The sequence below is a fragment of the Neofelis nebulosa genome, chromosome 11, assembly GCF_028018385.1.
Source record: "Neofelis nebulosa isolate mNeoNeb1 chromosome 11, mNeoNeb1.pri, whole genome shotgun sequence".
Classification (NCBI taxonomy): Eukaryota; Metazoa; Chordata; class Mammalia; order Carnivora; family Felidae; genus Neofelis; species Neofelis nebulosa.
This window is the reverse complement of record NC_080792.1, coordinates 25,600,905-25,617,575: the sequence shown is the minus strand read 5'-3', so window position 1 is coordinate 25,617,575 and position 16,671 is coordinate 25,600,905. Positions and strand designations below refer to the sequence as shown.

The 16,671-nt window shown below is 39.7% G+C and overlaps 1 protein-coding gene across 8 annotated transcripts in view; it reads right to left on the bottom strand.

The window, feature by feature from the left end:
* The window catches only part of DYM (dymeclin), a 357,662-nt gene that overhangs the window by 146,117 nt on the left and 194,874 nt on the right, over window positions 1-16,671 (bottom strand). For 5 of the 8 annotated variants that reach the window (XM_058692153.1, XM_058692154.1, XM_058692152.1 and 2 more), the window contains one exon: window positions 2,878-3,042. The exons of the other annotated variants lie outside the window; for them this stretch is intronic. In XM_058692153.1, coding sequence (XP_058548136.1) covers window positions 2,878-3,042 — 165 coding nt within the window. The remainder of the gene's footprint in view (window positions 1-2,877; window positions 3,043-16,671) is intronic. 8 annotated transcript variants of the gene reach the window in all.

Below are 16,671 nucleotides of genomic sequence, written 5' to 3'. Positions count from 1 at the left end.
CATTCAGAGAAGGTGGTCAGGGCCTGGCAGAGTCTGGAGGCCAGGAGACAGTGCACCTGGTTTAACAGCTCTGGAATAAGGTGAGAGAAGAGGGCCGGCAGTCGGAGAGAGGCCAGGACTGCAAAGGGACAGCGTTTCAAAAATGCCATAGAGTTCTCCTGGCCTCAGACTATTTCCTCAACCCATCTACCTGGGTCTACCACAGCCTGATTTTCCTTCTAGAGGCAGCCTAAAGGCTTTTCAGTCCCGAGGAGGGCTATGCACTGAACACATGCCCTTCGGAGGGTTACTTACTACCTTCGACCCTAGATGCGAGTACCGAACAACCTCCTGAGAATGAGGAAGGGGCCCCAGGAGGGGTGCTAAAAGAGGAAACAAAACACATGAAAGAAAATGCTGTTCCAAGAAACAGAGGGTACTTCAGCTCTGCCAGGAATCGGGTGAAGGCACACAGGAATCCCATGCTGCTCTGGCCTTTACGTTTCCCCTCTCGACTTTCTTCACGTCTCCCGACTCTGTCTTCCTGGTCCTTTCCCTTCTGTTCCCTTTTACCTTCCCACTTCCCTTTGTATCCCTCTCTCCCGTGTGTCCCCGTGAGGGGAGGGGTGTGACCCAGAGGCAAGCGGATAGCGGCCTCGGGTACAAACAGCAGATGGTGAAACCCTGCAGCAACTAACACAGGTGACCAGCGCGCAGGTGTGAGGTGCTGCCAGGCCCACAACTAGGGGTCAGATGGCACGTCTACTGCACGAGGCTCGGAGTCTGGTCGGATAGACATGTCGTACGTGAAGACACACGGAGAAAAAACACAAGTACGGTGTGGTGGTGGCCTTAACGTGCCCACTTAGCTGGGCTATGGGGCCAGTAGAGTGGGCGAACACTCACCTACACGGTGCTGTGAAGGTTAATCAGCTAATTTTAAGGCAAGCAAATTACCAGGGCATCTGGGTGGCTTGGTCGGTTAAGTGTCCGACTTTTCATTTCGGTCCAGGTCATGATCTCACGGTTCGTGGGATAAAGCCCCTTACTGGGCTCTGTGCTGACGGTGTGGAGCCTGCTTGGGATTCTCTCTCTCCCTCTCTCACTCTGCCCCTCCCCTGCTCGCATAGGTGCGCACGCCCTCTCTCTCCCAAAATAAACAAACAAACATTAAAAAAAAAAAAGAAAAGAAAATTACTCTAATGAGGGTGGGCCCCATCCAATTAACAAAAGGCCTTAAGAGCAGAGACTGAGGTTTCCTGAGGAAGAAGAATTCTTTTTCACAACTATATCACAAAAACCCTGCCTGAGTTTCCGGCCTCCTGCCCAGCACCTGTGGATTTAAGATTTAAGACTGTAACATTAACACTCACCAAAATTTCCAACCTGCCCCCATAGATTTCCGACTTGCCGGTCCCTACAGTCACAAGAGCCAATTCCCTAAAGTAACTCTCAATCTCTCGTTCTCTCTGCACGTACACACGCACACGTGCACGTGCGTCGGGCTGGTTCTGTTTCTCTGGAGGAATCTTCGGTGGGTCCACTAGGAAATCAGGGCAGGAATAGCTACGCTGCCCACTCAAGAGGCTCAGTGATGAGCAACGGCTCTCTCTGTTGCCTGCAACTGGATACATTCTGTCCCCGACTCCTAACACCATCACTTACCCGATACTCGCTCGTTTTCCCGGAGTCGGCGGAAAGTAAATGGCTTTCCTCTGATAAATTCTCCCATATTATATGCACGAGGGCTTATTCCATTATTTTCACTTAACATTTCTGTCTCTGATTTTCTTTATGTCTCAAAATGTCTCTACGGGCTTAATTATGAGTCTGACCGACATCATTATGAGTCTGTAAATATTTCTGCCACCAAAAACAGGCCGGCAGCTTAGATGTCACACTACCTTCTAGTCTTAATAATCAAAATGTATTCAAAATAATAATCAAATTTCACTTATGCTGTGTAAAGCTTCTGCATGTTTCTTCACCTGAAGAGATCTATTTTAATTCCAAAGCTTGCTCTTTTCTAGAAGGTGGTCACGGAAGTTTTCTTCTTTCTTCCTCGAAGTCATTCTGCACTGAAGACACTGCCTCAAACATCATACCTAGCTAACAGTATAGGGCTGGTGCGCAAGTCATTCCTGACTTACAGAAAATGTGTGTTTAAAATGCCACCTACAAAATACAAAGCAGTCGTGTCAAACTACGTCTCTCCTTTGGCGTGTGATATACACTACACAGCAGGTACGGATTTTCTCTGATACTTGACATCGGTGGCTTGTCTCTTTCTTATGACTCCCACTTATGACTCCCACCGTTGCTCTGTTTAATCTACATTCACCCATGACACACTGGAACTTACTGATTTTGTAACTATTCTATATACAAATGAGTGAGAAATGCAAAACCCCAGAGGACAATTTCTACCTTCTTATAAAATCAAACCTGCTCAGCTGAATGTGCTTCTATCCAAACATGGGTGAAATGCCACGGTCAGCTCTCGGGGGTGCTTGCAGAGCGAGGAAGAGAACCGAAAATTCATAGGTAATTAACAGTAACGGTAGAGTCTGTTCATACAGAAACCAGACAGAGCACCTCCCAACTATTACACATAAATCAAAAGATTTCCAAATGGAGCAAAGTATAGAAAAGTTCTGTCAGGTTTACGTGCCAACTGTGTGGTTGAAAGCTTCTCTCTCTCCCATGAAACATAAAGTACTTAAGAGGACGTTTGTAAGGCAACAAATCCCAGCCATTATTTTAAGGAATCATTTAGCACCATTTCAAATAGAAATCTCCTCGGCAATCATTTCACCGACATGTATCCCGTTCAAACATGCAATTATCAGTCACATACAGCATGCAGCATGCAGTAAACAGACAGCAGAGGTTAATAACCTGGAAGCATAGGATCTGAGAATGTGAGAGCAAGTTAAAGACAAGAGTTCCTCTCCATTGTCACTGAGGGTCGAGAAGCAATGCTGAAGCGTAGAACAGTGATAGTGGGGGAAATACAGTTTGTCCAACACATAAACATATCTCCGCAAGTGGCGGCAGGTATAACTGAAAGACAAAGGTAAAAGGAGAAAAACAGAAAGAGAGGAGTTTTCCTTTGAAAAAATAAACCATTCTCAATGTCCTCAAAGCTTTCTGTGTATTTTCACTAGATGCTGCCCAAGGGACAAAAAAAACACAAAAACCAAAAAACAAGTGTTAAAAGTGAATATTAAAAACATAAAAAAGAAAACAAACAACGTGATTTAAAAAGGGGCAGAAGATCTAAACAGACACCTCACCCAAGAAGCTATACGGATGGCAAATAATGCGTATGGAAAGATGCCCCACCTCCTGTGGCATGAAGCAAATGCAAATCAAAGCCACAACATACCACTCCAAACCCACGAGAAAGGCCAAAGTCCAGAACGCTGACCACACCAACTGCAGGTGAGGGCACGGAGCAACGAGAACCGCCCTTCACTGCTGGTGAGAAGGCAAAAATCACACAGCCGTGTCAGAAGACAGGTTCTGTTTCCTCACAAAACTAAACATACTCTTACCACACGGTCCAGCAAGCACATTCCTTGGTATTCGCCCAAATGCGCTGGCGGTTTCTGTCCGCATAAACACCTGCACATGGACGTTTCTATCAGTTTTCGTAACTGCCCAAACTTGGAAGCAATCAAGATGTCATTTGGTAGGTAAACGGACCAACCGTGGTACATCCAGAAAATGAAGTGCTGTCATCAGTGGTAAAAAGAAAGGAGCAAGCCAGCCATGAAAAGATATGGAGGAGTCTTCAAACGTGTGTCGCTAAGTGAGAGAAGCCTCTCTGAAAAGGCGACCAACTGTAGGATTCCAACTCCATGACATTCCAGGAAAGGCGGCAAAATTCTGCAGACAGTAAGAAGCCCAGTGGCCGCCAGGAGTTAGTGGGGAGAGAGGGATCAACAGGCCAGAGCACAGAGGATTTTTAGGGCAGCGCAACTACTCTTTAGAATTCCTTACCGGTGGATGCATGCCATTGTACATCTGTCAAAACCCACAGGAAGTACACCCCCAAGAGTGAGCCTTGACATGAACTATGGTCTCTGGGTGAGAATGATGTCAAGGAAGGTTCATCAACGGTAACACTTCTAGTGCAGAATGATGACAGCAGGGGAGGCTGTGGGTATAGGGAGGCAGGGTGCATACATGGCAATTCTCTGTACTTTCTGCTCATTTTTGCTGTGAATTTAGAGCTGCTCTTAAAGAAAAAGGCTATTTAAAAGTGGGGGGAGATCTACTGACAAGGGGAACATTTTCAAAATATGATGGTGTCATTAGTTAACCATAGGAAAATTGCCCTGATAGAGCAAAGTGGTGTGAGAGACTTTCCTCTCTACAATACTACAAATACATTCCTGGAAGACAGGCAATTAATAGTACAGCGATACAGAAGATACCCTGGTAGAGGGAACACTGAATTAGGAGTCAGAAAACTTCGAAATCTGGACCTGATCCAGCCACTGGAAGCTTTGTAACAGTGGGTATTTGATCTCTCCAAGCCTCAATCCCACAAATTGCAACACAGAAGTATGTTAAATTATTCCAAAATTTTGAAGTGATACTTAAAAAAATAAAAGAATTATTATTGTCAGAGTAACTTCACTTGTGCCACATTTCAGACTGCTCGAAAATAACAAGTTTGAAAGAGGAAAATACCCAATCAATCTGACAAAAATGAATCAGCAAAACCATGAACACATTAACCGATATGCTTAAACCATTCGTCTTTGAGAACCTTTTCTAAAAATCCACATGGGGTGCCTGGGCGGCTGAGTCAGTTAAGCATCTGACTAATTTCGGCTCAGGTCATGATCTCACAGTTGTGAGATCGAGCCCTGCATAGGGCTCTGCACGAAGCTTGGAGCCTGCTTGGGATTCTCTCTCTCCCTTTCCTTCTACCCCTCCCTTTCCCCTGCTCACTTGCATTTGCATGCTCTCTCTCTCTCCAAATAAATACATCAACATTTTTTAAAAATAAAAATTAAAAAAATAAAAAATAAAAATCTACACCCCACGTACATCAAGTTCCCAAGGGGCAACGTGTGACTTTTAAAGTGTGCTGAATTCGAAATAAAGCTAACAGATTGAAAGATTAGAAATAGGCAAATTTCCAAAAACTGGACAATCCAATCATCCATTCAACCTATTAACCAGCCTGTCTACTCATCAGCCAAGCAGTATCTACTATGTAGCACGTGGGAACTATGCACTGAGCTGAGGACAGGGTGAGGAAGAAAACAGACACAATTCTTTCCCCGGCAGCTTGCAAGACAGAAGAAAGACACGTCCGACAATAACAAAATCCCATGTAAACTGTGTAAGTTCTAACTGTGGAAGCCCTTTGAAGGAAACAGTATAGGGTTCCCTAAGCGAAGTAATATGGAGCTCTCTCCCTGAGACATGGAAGTTAGGAAAGGGCTCCTGCAAAGTGAACTTTAAGCTGACATCTTAAGGAAGAATGGAAGGTGGCTAAATAGATTATGGACCGGGGAAGAGGAGCTGTGAATGAGCTAAAAATCGATTACAAACAATACATGAATAGTGTAAGGAGAGTGGGTTCAAAATTAACAACGCTTCTCTGTTCAAAAAACAGGTTGTTGTTTTTTTATTTGAAGGACAGTTGAGACACAATGTTACACTAGTTACGGGTGCACAGGGTAGCGATTCAACAACTCTTGACATTATGCTGTGCTCACAAGTGTAGCTACCATCTGTTACCATACCCAGGCTATTAAAATACCACTGACTATATTCCCTATTCTGTGCCTTTCATCCCGTGACTTATCCATCCACCCTGTAACTGGAAGCCTGTATTTCCACTCGCCTTCACCCATTCTGGTCATTTCCCCACCTCCCTCCCCTCTGGCAACCATTAGTTTTTTCTCTTCTGGGTCAGTTTCTGCTTTTTGTTTGTTTTTAAAAAACAATCACTTTTGAAAAATATAGTGGTTCTATTACACTGACAAGAAGATAAGATGAAATATCCAAGTATGATGTATAAATATCTATGAAGAAATCTTTAAAATGGTGGTAACAAAAGCCCTGAGTCAATGAAATGGGAAAAAAAAAAAACATTTTTAGACAGGAAATTATAGGATTGTAAAGTCATCCAATATTCAGGTAGTAATCTAAAAATTCATATTCTCAAAAAATATCAATAAGATTTAAAAAAAACTAGCCCTATTAATTCCGAATTCCATTTAGTAAACTAAACATTTAAGAAAAGCCAGAATATTCTGGAAAACTATAGTTGATGGGACTAACTTTAAAAAAAAAAATACCATAGGGACGCCTGGGTGGCTCAGTTGGTTAAGCATCCGACTTCGGTTCAGGTCATGATCTTGCAGTTTGTGAGTTTAAGCCCAGGTAAGGCTCTGTGCTGACAGCTCAGAGCCTAGAGCCTGCTACAGAATTTTATGTCTGTCTCTCTCAGCCCCTTTCTCTCTTTCTCTCTCTCTCTCAAAAATAAACATTAAAAAATTTTAAAAAAAGATACCATACAGTGACATTAATAGAAACAGTTTGGCATGGTACATGAGCACACGGGACACTAGAAGAGACTAAAATAAGATGAGAACATAATATAAGGTAAAGGTGGCACTTTAAAACAGAAAATCAGATGAAATATTCAATAAATGGTACTGGGATAACTGAGTAGATAACTAGGAAAAAAAAAAAAACAGAGCTCTTTACCTTACCTCTTAAAATAAATTCCAGGTTGATCAAAGATTGGAAGGTAAAAATAAAACTATAGAAGTTCACAAATAAACCATATACCTGAGAGCCATTAAAAAATATGACTCATAAATCTGATCCCATAAAAATGGAAAATATAAATAGCCACTTTGCACGATGCATCTTTCATACTGTGTGCACTTTCTGCCGTTTTCATGTATCAGACATAAATTAATGGCTAAGTAATTTTTAAAAATGGAAAGGGGCACAGGAGCAATTATTTCAGAGGGAATATGATGAAGTGGGGAGATCCAGGCAGGTTCAAGGATCCAAAGGAAGTTCAGCATGGTTGGTGTATACCTGAAAACGGTGAAAGGTAAGGTCGGCTCATGTGGTGCCTTGTGAGTTATCGCATCATGAAAAGCTAATTAAGGGTCTGAGCAGGGGAGCAGCTAGATAGGACTGACTTTTTTTTTTTTTTTTTTAGTATTCATTTTGAGAGTGTGTGTGTGTGTGTGTGTGTGTGTTTGCGTTAGCAGAGGAGAGGCAGAGAGAGAATGAGGGAAAGAATCCCAAGCAGGCTCTGCGTTGCAGTGCAGAACTTACAAACCGTGAGAGCATGACCTGAACCGAAATCAAGGGTTGGATGCTTCACTGACTGAGCCACCCAGACGCCCCGATATGATCGACTGTTTTAAAGGTGCATTTCTGCAATACAATGATAAAACTGGGGAGGAGCAAAAGTTGAAAGATAACACTAGAAGCACCAAGAGTAGAAAAGCAAAGACCAGTAAGCAGTTACTGCAAGAGTTTATGCAAGTACTGCTGATGGCTTAGAGCAGGGGTACAGCAGATTCAAAACTATCCTGGCGCTAAAACCGATGGACTTGCTAATTGGTTGGAATGGGGGATGGGATCGGTAGAGGAAGATATCAAGAGTAATTCCCTGATTTCTCATATTAGGAACCGAATGAAAGTACGTCTTCTGAGGAAGGAGAAACCAGAGGAGGGATAGGTTTTATGCAGAAGATCACGAGTTTTGTTTTGCACATGCTCAGTTTCAGATACCGCAGCTGTGAGATGTCAGCAAATGCTGGTATACACGTAAGCTTAAAGCTAAGAGAGGGTGTAGATTAACCCAAAGGTATAGATGGATTATAGACAGACACACAGAAGAAGGTCAAAGCTCGGAGAACATATACAAGGTCAGAGGAAAAAGGACCCGGACCAAGAAATTCCAGGATTTCCAAGTTAAAGACAGAGAGGTGCGGTAAAGAATACTAAGTGGTAGCTGAGAAGTAAGAAGAAAATCTACAGATGTTGTCAGAAGGTGTTTTAAGAAGGTCATGGTAATGATACACCTTGAAGATAATTTCCATATATGCTGCACAAGCCGTATGACTGAAACGGTTAACATTTTCTTATAAAAGGAAAAGGAGCTCCTGTCCAATTTAGAGATGTTCCTTCCTCGTAATTTAATAATCTTGAAATATTCTTTATTATTATTATTTAATAGAGATCGAATGGAAATAGCCCTGCTGATTAGCAGACACATGAGAGATGTATTCTCATTATGAGAAAAATCCTTTGGTCCCATTACTCTCAGTTTAAAAAAAAAAAAAACCCACCAAGAAATGAACAAAAAATAATACTTGTTTTTAACAATTATCTTTTAATCACTTACAATTCTATCATGAAGCCTGTCTTAACACTTTCACAGCAACTATAATAATGGTAAAAAGTGAGTTCGAAAACTTAGTCAACTCTACACTTAGACTCTGTTATTTTGAATTCAGCACAATTAATCTGTATTCTTTAAATATAAATCAAGGCACAGGAAATTGGCTTTTAATTATATTAACCTGTCAATATTATCTATGAGCATCCACTGGGTAAATAATTATTGGTTGCTGAACTAGATTTTAATTATGAAATTATTTTAAAAGCCTGTGGTCTACATAAAATGTTTCAAAAGAAAGGCAGAGATGTGAAAATGGATTTAAAAATACAATGTTGCATTTACATCAGCACTTCACAGCTATGCCCGACAAAGGAATCTCTTCTAATCATTCTTTTTTTTTAAATTAAAAAAAAAATGTTTATTTATTTCTGAGATAGAGAGAGACAGAGCATGAGTGGGGGAGGGGGAGAGAGACAGGGAGACACAGAATCTGAAACAGGCTCCAGGCTCTGAGCTGTCAGCACAGAACCCGACGCGGGGCTCGAACTCACCGACCATGAGATCATGACCTGAGCCGAAGTCAGACGCTCAACCAACTGAGCCACCCAGGAGCCCCTAATCATTCTTAAATAGAGTTAGGAACCTCTGTTTATAACCTCTATAGGACCCACCTAGTCCAGAAACTGCAAATCCTGGCCTTGCCCACTTCTCTCCAAGTCAAGTCTCAAGAAGCTGGTAATGTCTAAGATAAGACAGAGTGAAAAAGATTTTTTTTTTTTTTAATGGGCTTATCATTAGACATTTCAGGACTCAATCCACCAAAGGAAAGCAAAACTTGAGAAAACATAGAAACTGTGTTAAGGCAGTGGTGATTCACATTTTTAAGCAAGTGATTGCAATAAATATTAACAGTAAAGAGACATCATGTAACTCCTGATACGATCACAGCAGAGTCTAAATCTAATCTTGAGAAATCAAAAGACCAATAGAAATTAAAGAGTATTTTATAAAACCCAAAAACAAAAAAAAAGTTCTACAATCTTCAAATTTTGAAATACCAAGAAAGGCAGAGGGACTGTTCCAGATTAAAGGAGGTGAAAGAGAATAAAATGCAACATGATTCTGGGATTGGAGCCCATACTACAGAGGGTTAAAAAGCATTTTTTTTCCTCTAGAAAGGAAATTAGTGGGGTAAATGACAAAATTTGAGTGTCTGTAGATTTGACAATGTTAATTTCTTGATTCTGATAAATGTTCTTGTTTTTAAGAAATAGCCACTTTAGTTCCTGGTGGTAAAAGGTACATCATGTCTATAAATTCATTCTCAAATGTTTAAAAAAAAAAAAAATACAATGATTAAGCAAAGGTTGTAAAATTTTACCATTTCAAGACTCTAAGTGAAAGGTGAATGAAAAATCTTTACGTATTTTTTGCAAATCTGCAATTTCAAGATAAAAGATTTTTAAAAATTGATATTAAAATATAAAAAATTCATTTATTGTTAATATCAGAAAGAAAAACAGAACTAGGCTTTTTGATACACTGAATAATACCCATTTTAAGATTATGAGATTCCAATCAAGAGCATGAAAATGTCATTCTGACCTCTATACTTAAAGCTTTGGACATCAGAAAAACTAGAGCGTGGGAAGTAAGCAAATGTGGTCTGGAGTTGGCCCATAAAAAACAGTCACTGTTAAGTAAGAGCTGCATTTTCATAAAAAATAAAATCTCATTAGTGCCTTCTTATATGACAATGTCCAAGATTATGCAATGTATAGTTCTGAAATGTTATTTGATATGGTTATGCTTCACCCGAGTAAAGTATCAAAATGTTCTCTCCTAGAACAACACTTAAATCTGGAAAAGATGCCCAAAACCACAAGCAAAAGAATAATGCTTTGAAAAGACCCCCGAGTCAGGCTTTCTAATAATGTATTTTACAGCACCTTGGCAATAAAAGTACATTTTCGTAACAACTCTTTATTAATTTATTTTCTTAATCATTTAACAAGCTTTCAAGAAAAAAATATCGAGCTCACCAGGAGCAGGTTAAACTTTATCAACTCTCTAGACTATGATGTGTATCCCTTTCCAACGTCCATTTAAAAAATTGTTTTAGGGGCGCCTGGGTGGCGCAGTCGGTTAAGCGTCCGACTTCAGCCAGGTCACGATCTCGCGGTCCGTGAGTTCGAGCCCCGCGTCAGGCTCTGGGCTGATGGCTCGGAGCCTGGAGCCTGTTTCCGATTCTGTGTCTCCCTCTCTCTCTGCCCCTCCCCCGTTCATGCTCTGTCTCTCTCTGTCCCAAAAAAAAAAAAAAATTAAAAAAAAATTGTTTTAGAAAAAGCCTGTTGATAGATTCACTAGTAGATATGAAATACCAGGAAATCAAATTAATAATAAGTGTTTAGGACCTACATGAAGAATATTACAAAAATTTACCACTGGGCAGAAAAGAGGCCTTGATTCTCGATGGGAAGATAAAATATATAAAAAAGGATGCCATGATCCTCCACAGACTCAAAATCTCACTAGTAATGTTAAGTTAAATTTCTAGGGGCGCCTGGGTGGCGCAGTCGGTTAAGCGTCCGACTTCAGCCAGGTCGTGATCTTGCGGTCCGTGAGTTCGAGCCCCGCGTCAGGCTCTGGGCTGATGGCTCGGAGCCTGGAGCCTGTTTCCGATTCTGTGTCTCCCTCTCTCTGCCCCTCCCCCATTCATGCTCTGTCTCTCTCTGTCCCAAAAATAAATAAAAAACGTTGAAAAAAAAAAAAAATTTAAAAAAAAAAAATAAATTTCTACCCAGTTATGTCATTTGGAATTAGAAAGAAAAGTGTTAACTTTTTTCTCTACATGATAGCCTTCAAATATATACAGAAACTGTAAACCTTTAAAATTTTTCTGCTCTGATTGATATTAAACATCTGTTCTTTCATTGTTCATGGGCTACAGTTTCTAGATTCATCATCAATTATATTACTCTCCTTTGGATATTCACATTGATTGATTACCTCCTCAGCAACGTAACAAGAGCAGAGAGGAGTATTTTCTCACTGATAGTATTTAGAATTGCTGATACATGGTGATAATAAAAAAAGCAGACCAACTTTTAGTCAGTTTTGTCATAGTTTTAAAACGGTTTACAGACCCAAGACAATGCATTGCCAGAACCACTGGTATCATCCCAGCCTTGGTATGCCACTTACCAAAAATTTATTCCTAAAATACGGCAGGAGAAGTGAACACATTATTCTAGATGTGTTGTGTTTGGGCAATGATGAGAAAATTATATTCTATTGCTACAGCTTTAAATTATGTATGTTCAAAGACTAAAATCAGGGCATTGGGGTGGCTCAGTCAGTTAAGCATCTGACTCTTGTTTTTGATTCAGGTCATGATCTCATGGTTCATGAGTCTGAGTCCTGCACTGGGCTTTGCACTGACAGTGTGGAGCCTGTTTGGAATTATCTCTCTCTCCCTCTCTCTCTGCCCCTCCCCTCCTCTCTCTTTCTCTCTCTCTCAAAATAAATAAACTTAAAAAAAAAAACTAAACTAAAATCAAGATGAAAAAATTCCCTCAAATTAAAAACTAAAACAAATGAATTTAACTATCAGGAGATGAAGCAACACAAAGAATTATTTTAAAATTATAAAAAATTATTTTAAAATATAGGATTGATCATACATACTCAGTGGGATACCTAAGGTCAGAGACAACAAAAAAAAATCCTAAACTTTGTTCACTTATAGTAGTAACATTACTATTATTTTAAAACAATTACATGTACATATAAAGACATAGAGAGAGAGAGAGAGAGAGAGAGAGAGAGAGAGAGAGAGGAATAAAGAGAATATATTAATGCAGTTCAAAGAATCAAATAAGAATTTATATTAAATAACCTTAAATCTGAATCAAAACTAACAGTATGAACTATTTTTTTCCTTTCAAGAATTTATATTTTACTAGTTTTGTCCACTGAAGAGATGTCAAAAAAAAGACACACTCCTTACCAATTAGCACCCCTATCACCCACAACCAGATTGTGGTCTCTAAGTATCACTTCCACTAAAAGAAACCAGAGCTCTGGGAAGGAATGGTGTTTGCTAGGTCTGAGACAGGAAATGTGCAAGATGAGCCTGAGACATTCTACTAGTGGCCTCAGAGTGGGGAAGCAGGGAAACTATCAATAACAAAGAGGGTTCCATCAAAAGGCAACATTAGAGTCTCCCACTGGCCGAAGATGGCACAGTTAGAAACCAGAAAAGATAATTTCTGCAAGTGACTGAAACACATGGTATATATATAAAAATCAAAGAGTTCATAATAACACACATGAAAAACCAAAAAGCAAAATGCTTTGTTTACTACTGAAGGTAACAAGGACATCAATCTCTCTTTCTGAAAATTAAATACTAAAGGAAAAGAATAAGCATTAAATCCTGTCTTTCCAGGGTGCCTGGGTGGCTCAGTCAGTTAAGCGTCCAACTCTTGTTTTCGGCTCGGGTCATGATCTCGCGGTTTGTGTGTTCAAGCCCCACATCAGACTCCGTGCTGACAGTGCAAAGCCTACTTGGGATTCTCTCTCTCCCTCTCTCTCTTCCCCTCCCCCACTCGATCTCTCTGTCTCTCTCTCAAAATAAATATATAAACTTAAAAAACATTTTTTAATAAAAAAAAATAAGAGTTAAAAAAAACCCTGTTTTTCCAGGCAAACTTACTTGGGAAGAAAGAATTGTATCTAAAAAAATAGGCATGTGATATTATAATTTTACAATTTCATTTTGGGGGTGCCTGGCTGGTTCAGTCAGTAGAGCATGAGACTCTTGATCTCAGGGTTGTGAGTTTGAGCCCCATGTTAGGTGTAGAGATTACTTAAAAATAAAATCTTAACAAAAAAAATTCCTTTTGGCAGCCTGTGGTAAGACAACTAATCCAGTAAAAGATCATCAATGAATGAAACCATCATGTGAAGGAACAATAGTGTAATTCAGAAGGAAGGGATTAGGCTATCACCAACTGAACCCACTGATCAATTTTAGTATCTCTGGGATAGATATCATGTATCTCCTTATACTACACAATACGAAATATACAGGAACGCTTAATGAAGAACTTTTGCCAAAAAGGTTGAATCTCAACGATCTATACCCCAGTTTACAGAAGAAATCGATGACAGGAAGAACAAATTAAAGGACACAGAAAAAAGCAAACAGATAAACCAAGAATGTGGGATATTCTGTAAAACAACTAACCTGTTGATCAACTAATCAAAGTTGTGAGTTAAAAAACAAAAATAAAAACAAAACAAACAAATCAGAAAGAAAACAAAAAGGAAAGAAAAGCAAAGGAGGGGGTACTGCTCTAGGTCAGGGATCAGCAACCTTTTTCTAAAGAGCCAGGTAATAAATGTTTTAGACCTGTGAGTCATTACTGTCTCTCTTACAACTAACTGAACTCTGTAATTAGTATGATGAAGCAGATATAGACAAGACGTAAATAAATGATCACTGTCGTGTTCTAATAAAACTTTATTTTGAAAATCCTGATCCTGCTCTAGATTGAAATAATCCTAAGAGACACGACTGTTTAATGTGTGTGAAGACCTCATTTGGACTCTGATTTGAACTAAGCAAAATAAACGTATTTTTCAATCAGGCACAACAGGAGTATTGCTTTGCTATGAGATTAAGGAATTGTTAGTTTTCTTGTGTGGAAAAACTAATCAAACTGATGCAAACAGGTAATAGGTGCTACAAATGAAAACTAAAAATAAGGAGACTTCACCTGATCAGATAGGTAAGGAAAGTTTTCCCTATAAAAGTAATAATTCAGCCAAGATTTAAAGGATGAATAAAGATGAACAGGAAAAGAATACAAGCAGAAGGAACAACACAGACTAAGGATCTGCGCTGACCTGGAGGGAGGGAGGGAGCGGTGAAAGAGGCCAGATTACAGAGGAGTTTGGTCTTCACCCTAAGAACAATGAGAACTATAGAAAGCTACATAAGCAGTTTCAGGACAAGATCTGCGTTTTGAAAGGATCAGTCTAGCTTCAGACTGATGAGCCGAGAGTTGATAACAAACCTAAGGGAAGTTACTGCAGTAGAGCAGGGAACTAAGGTAATGGGTCGAAGGAAAGAAGCAGCAGATATGACAAAGTTATTCACAAGACTCGGTGATGAATTGGATATGGTAGATGAGAGGAAAGGGGCATCAAAAATACTCCCAGGCTTCTGGCTTGCATAAAAGGTGATGCCATTCATTGAGGCAGGGGACAGGAAAGAGGATCGGGAAGGGCAGGAAAAAGGGAAGATTTCCAGTTTGAAAACACTGAGGTTTGCAGTAACCCTGAAAAACCAGGAAGATGACATCAGGTATCTGAAAGGACAAAAAAGGTTTCAAAGGCCAAGAATAGGTCTACTCTGGAGATGTATTTCGGGAGTCATCAGTATATAGGTGGGAGTGGCCAAGACCTAGCTAGGTAAGGAGAGAACAGAAAGGGGTCTAGGCGTGACCTTGAGAAGTGCCAAATTTAACAGCGTCATAAGATCACAATCTAGACAGAGGAAGATAAATCTTCACAGAATTTTGAGGAGTGGCAAAAACAAAACAAAACAAAACAAAACAAAAACCACAACACCACAAAAACTTTACAAAGGAAAGAAAAAGAAGAAAGAACCAAGAGGAGACTATCCTAGGAAGGAGTGGTTAACAGTGTCAAACCCAACTGAGAGGGCAAATAAAACAGATGATGCCCGCTGGATTTAGCGATATAAAGTCACTGACGACAACCGACAGGGCTGATGCTGGAAATGTCAAAAAATACCATTCATTAAAACCCAACCCTGAGTATAAGACCTCTTATCTTTAATCCCATTGATTAGCTCATTCACATGCATTAAGTATCATTAAGTTTCCAGGGGAGATTTTTGCAAACCAAAACATTTGTAAAATAACACACACGCAATTTTACACAGCATAAAACTTCCAATACAATGTGGATATCTAAGGACATCCAAGAAAATAAGCAAAGGAAAATCTGGGACGAATGTCAGGAAAGTACACAACAGTGGTGGGAGCACAGCCCTTGAATCGTTTAACTCCTTGGCAGCAGAAGCCATTTTTCCTGGAGCTAATCTACTGCCAGCAATGAAGATCCTGGGAATCTCTAGTATGAAGGATTAACATACTGGCCCAACCACTGGAAAATACATGGAAAGGAACAATCTAGTGCTAGCTCAGAAGGGATGAAGTGACCTAATATCTCGCTGCCAGATCTAGAAAGTAATAAAGATTGTAATAACAATAAAAAAGGGCCTCTTTAACAATATAACATTATAATATAAACTTCTTCCTATGATTTATTATTTCAGTTGCTAAAGAAATCGAAATAAGAAAATTCCCTAGATTTGTCTAACAAAACATTTTTTTTTTTTTTCAACGTTTTTTATTTATTTTTGGGACAGAGAGAGACATAGCATGAACGGGGGAGGGGCAGAGAGAGAGGGAGACACAGAACCGGAAACAGGCTCCAGGCTCCGAGCCATCAGCCCAGAGCCTGACGCGGGGCTCGAACTCACGGACCGCGAGATCGTGACCTGGCTGAAGTCGGACGCTTAACCGACTGCGCCACCCAGGCGCCCCAACAAAACATTTTAATCAATTAGAATGCACACTATCATTGATACTTGCAGTCTAATCAATCTAATCAAACTCTCTGCTGATTTAAAAATCTTCCAATAAGATCTTTCACCCTCAACTAGCTACTTATTTTGGGATATACACCCATCGATAGAGACCTAAAATGTAAACATGTATAGGAGCTTAAAAGACAGCCAAATATTTGAGACAGCAATTTCACAATGTTTTTGTCAAATTACTTGTTTCCTGTAACTAAAATAATATCTGTTATAATCAAATATAAATTTGGCAGTATCGATAGAATTAATCATACTTTCCTTTCGGGACAAACTGCATATCCAAGAACGTTTCTGAAAACTTCAACTTGTCTTTGAAGACTTGATCACAGTTCATTTAATAGAATCTCCCTCTCCTCTTTATAGAAAACGAAGTAAAGGCATTGATCTTCATACTACTGAAGTAAAGGAGACAAGGCACTTGAAAAAAATTTTAAGCTTTGTAAACAGTAAAAGGCCCTACATACCAGATATTTACATATTCGTTAGACTAAGTAGATGGAAACTTACATGGTACTCACTCGTTAAATATACCACTGTCCCTTGTTTTAAAGATGGTGTGACCATCTATATTTACAGGTGTCGATAAACAGAT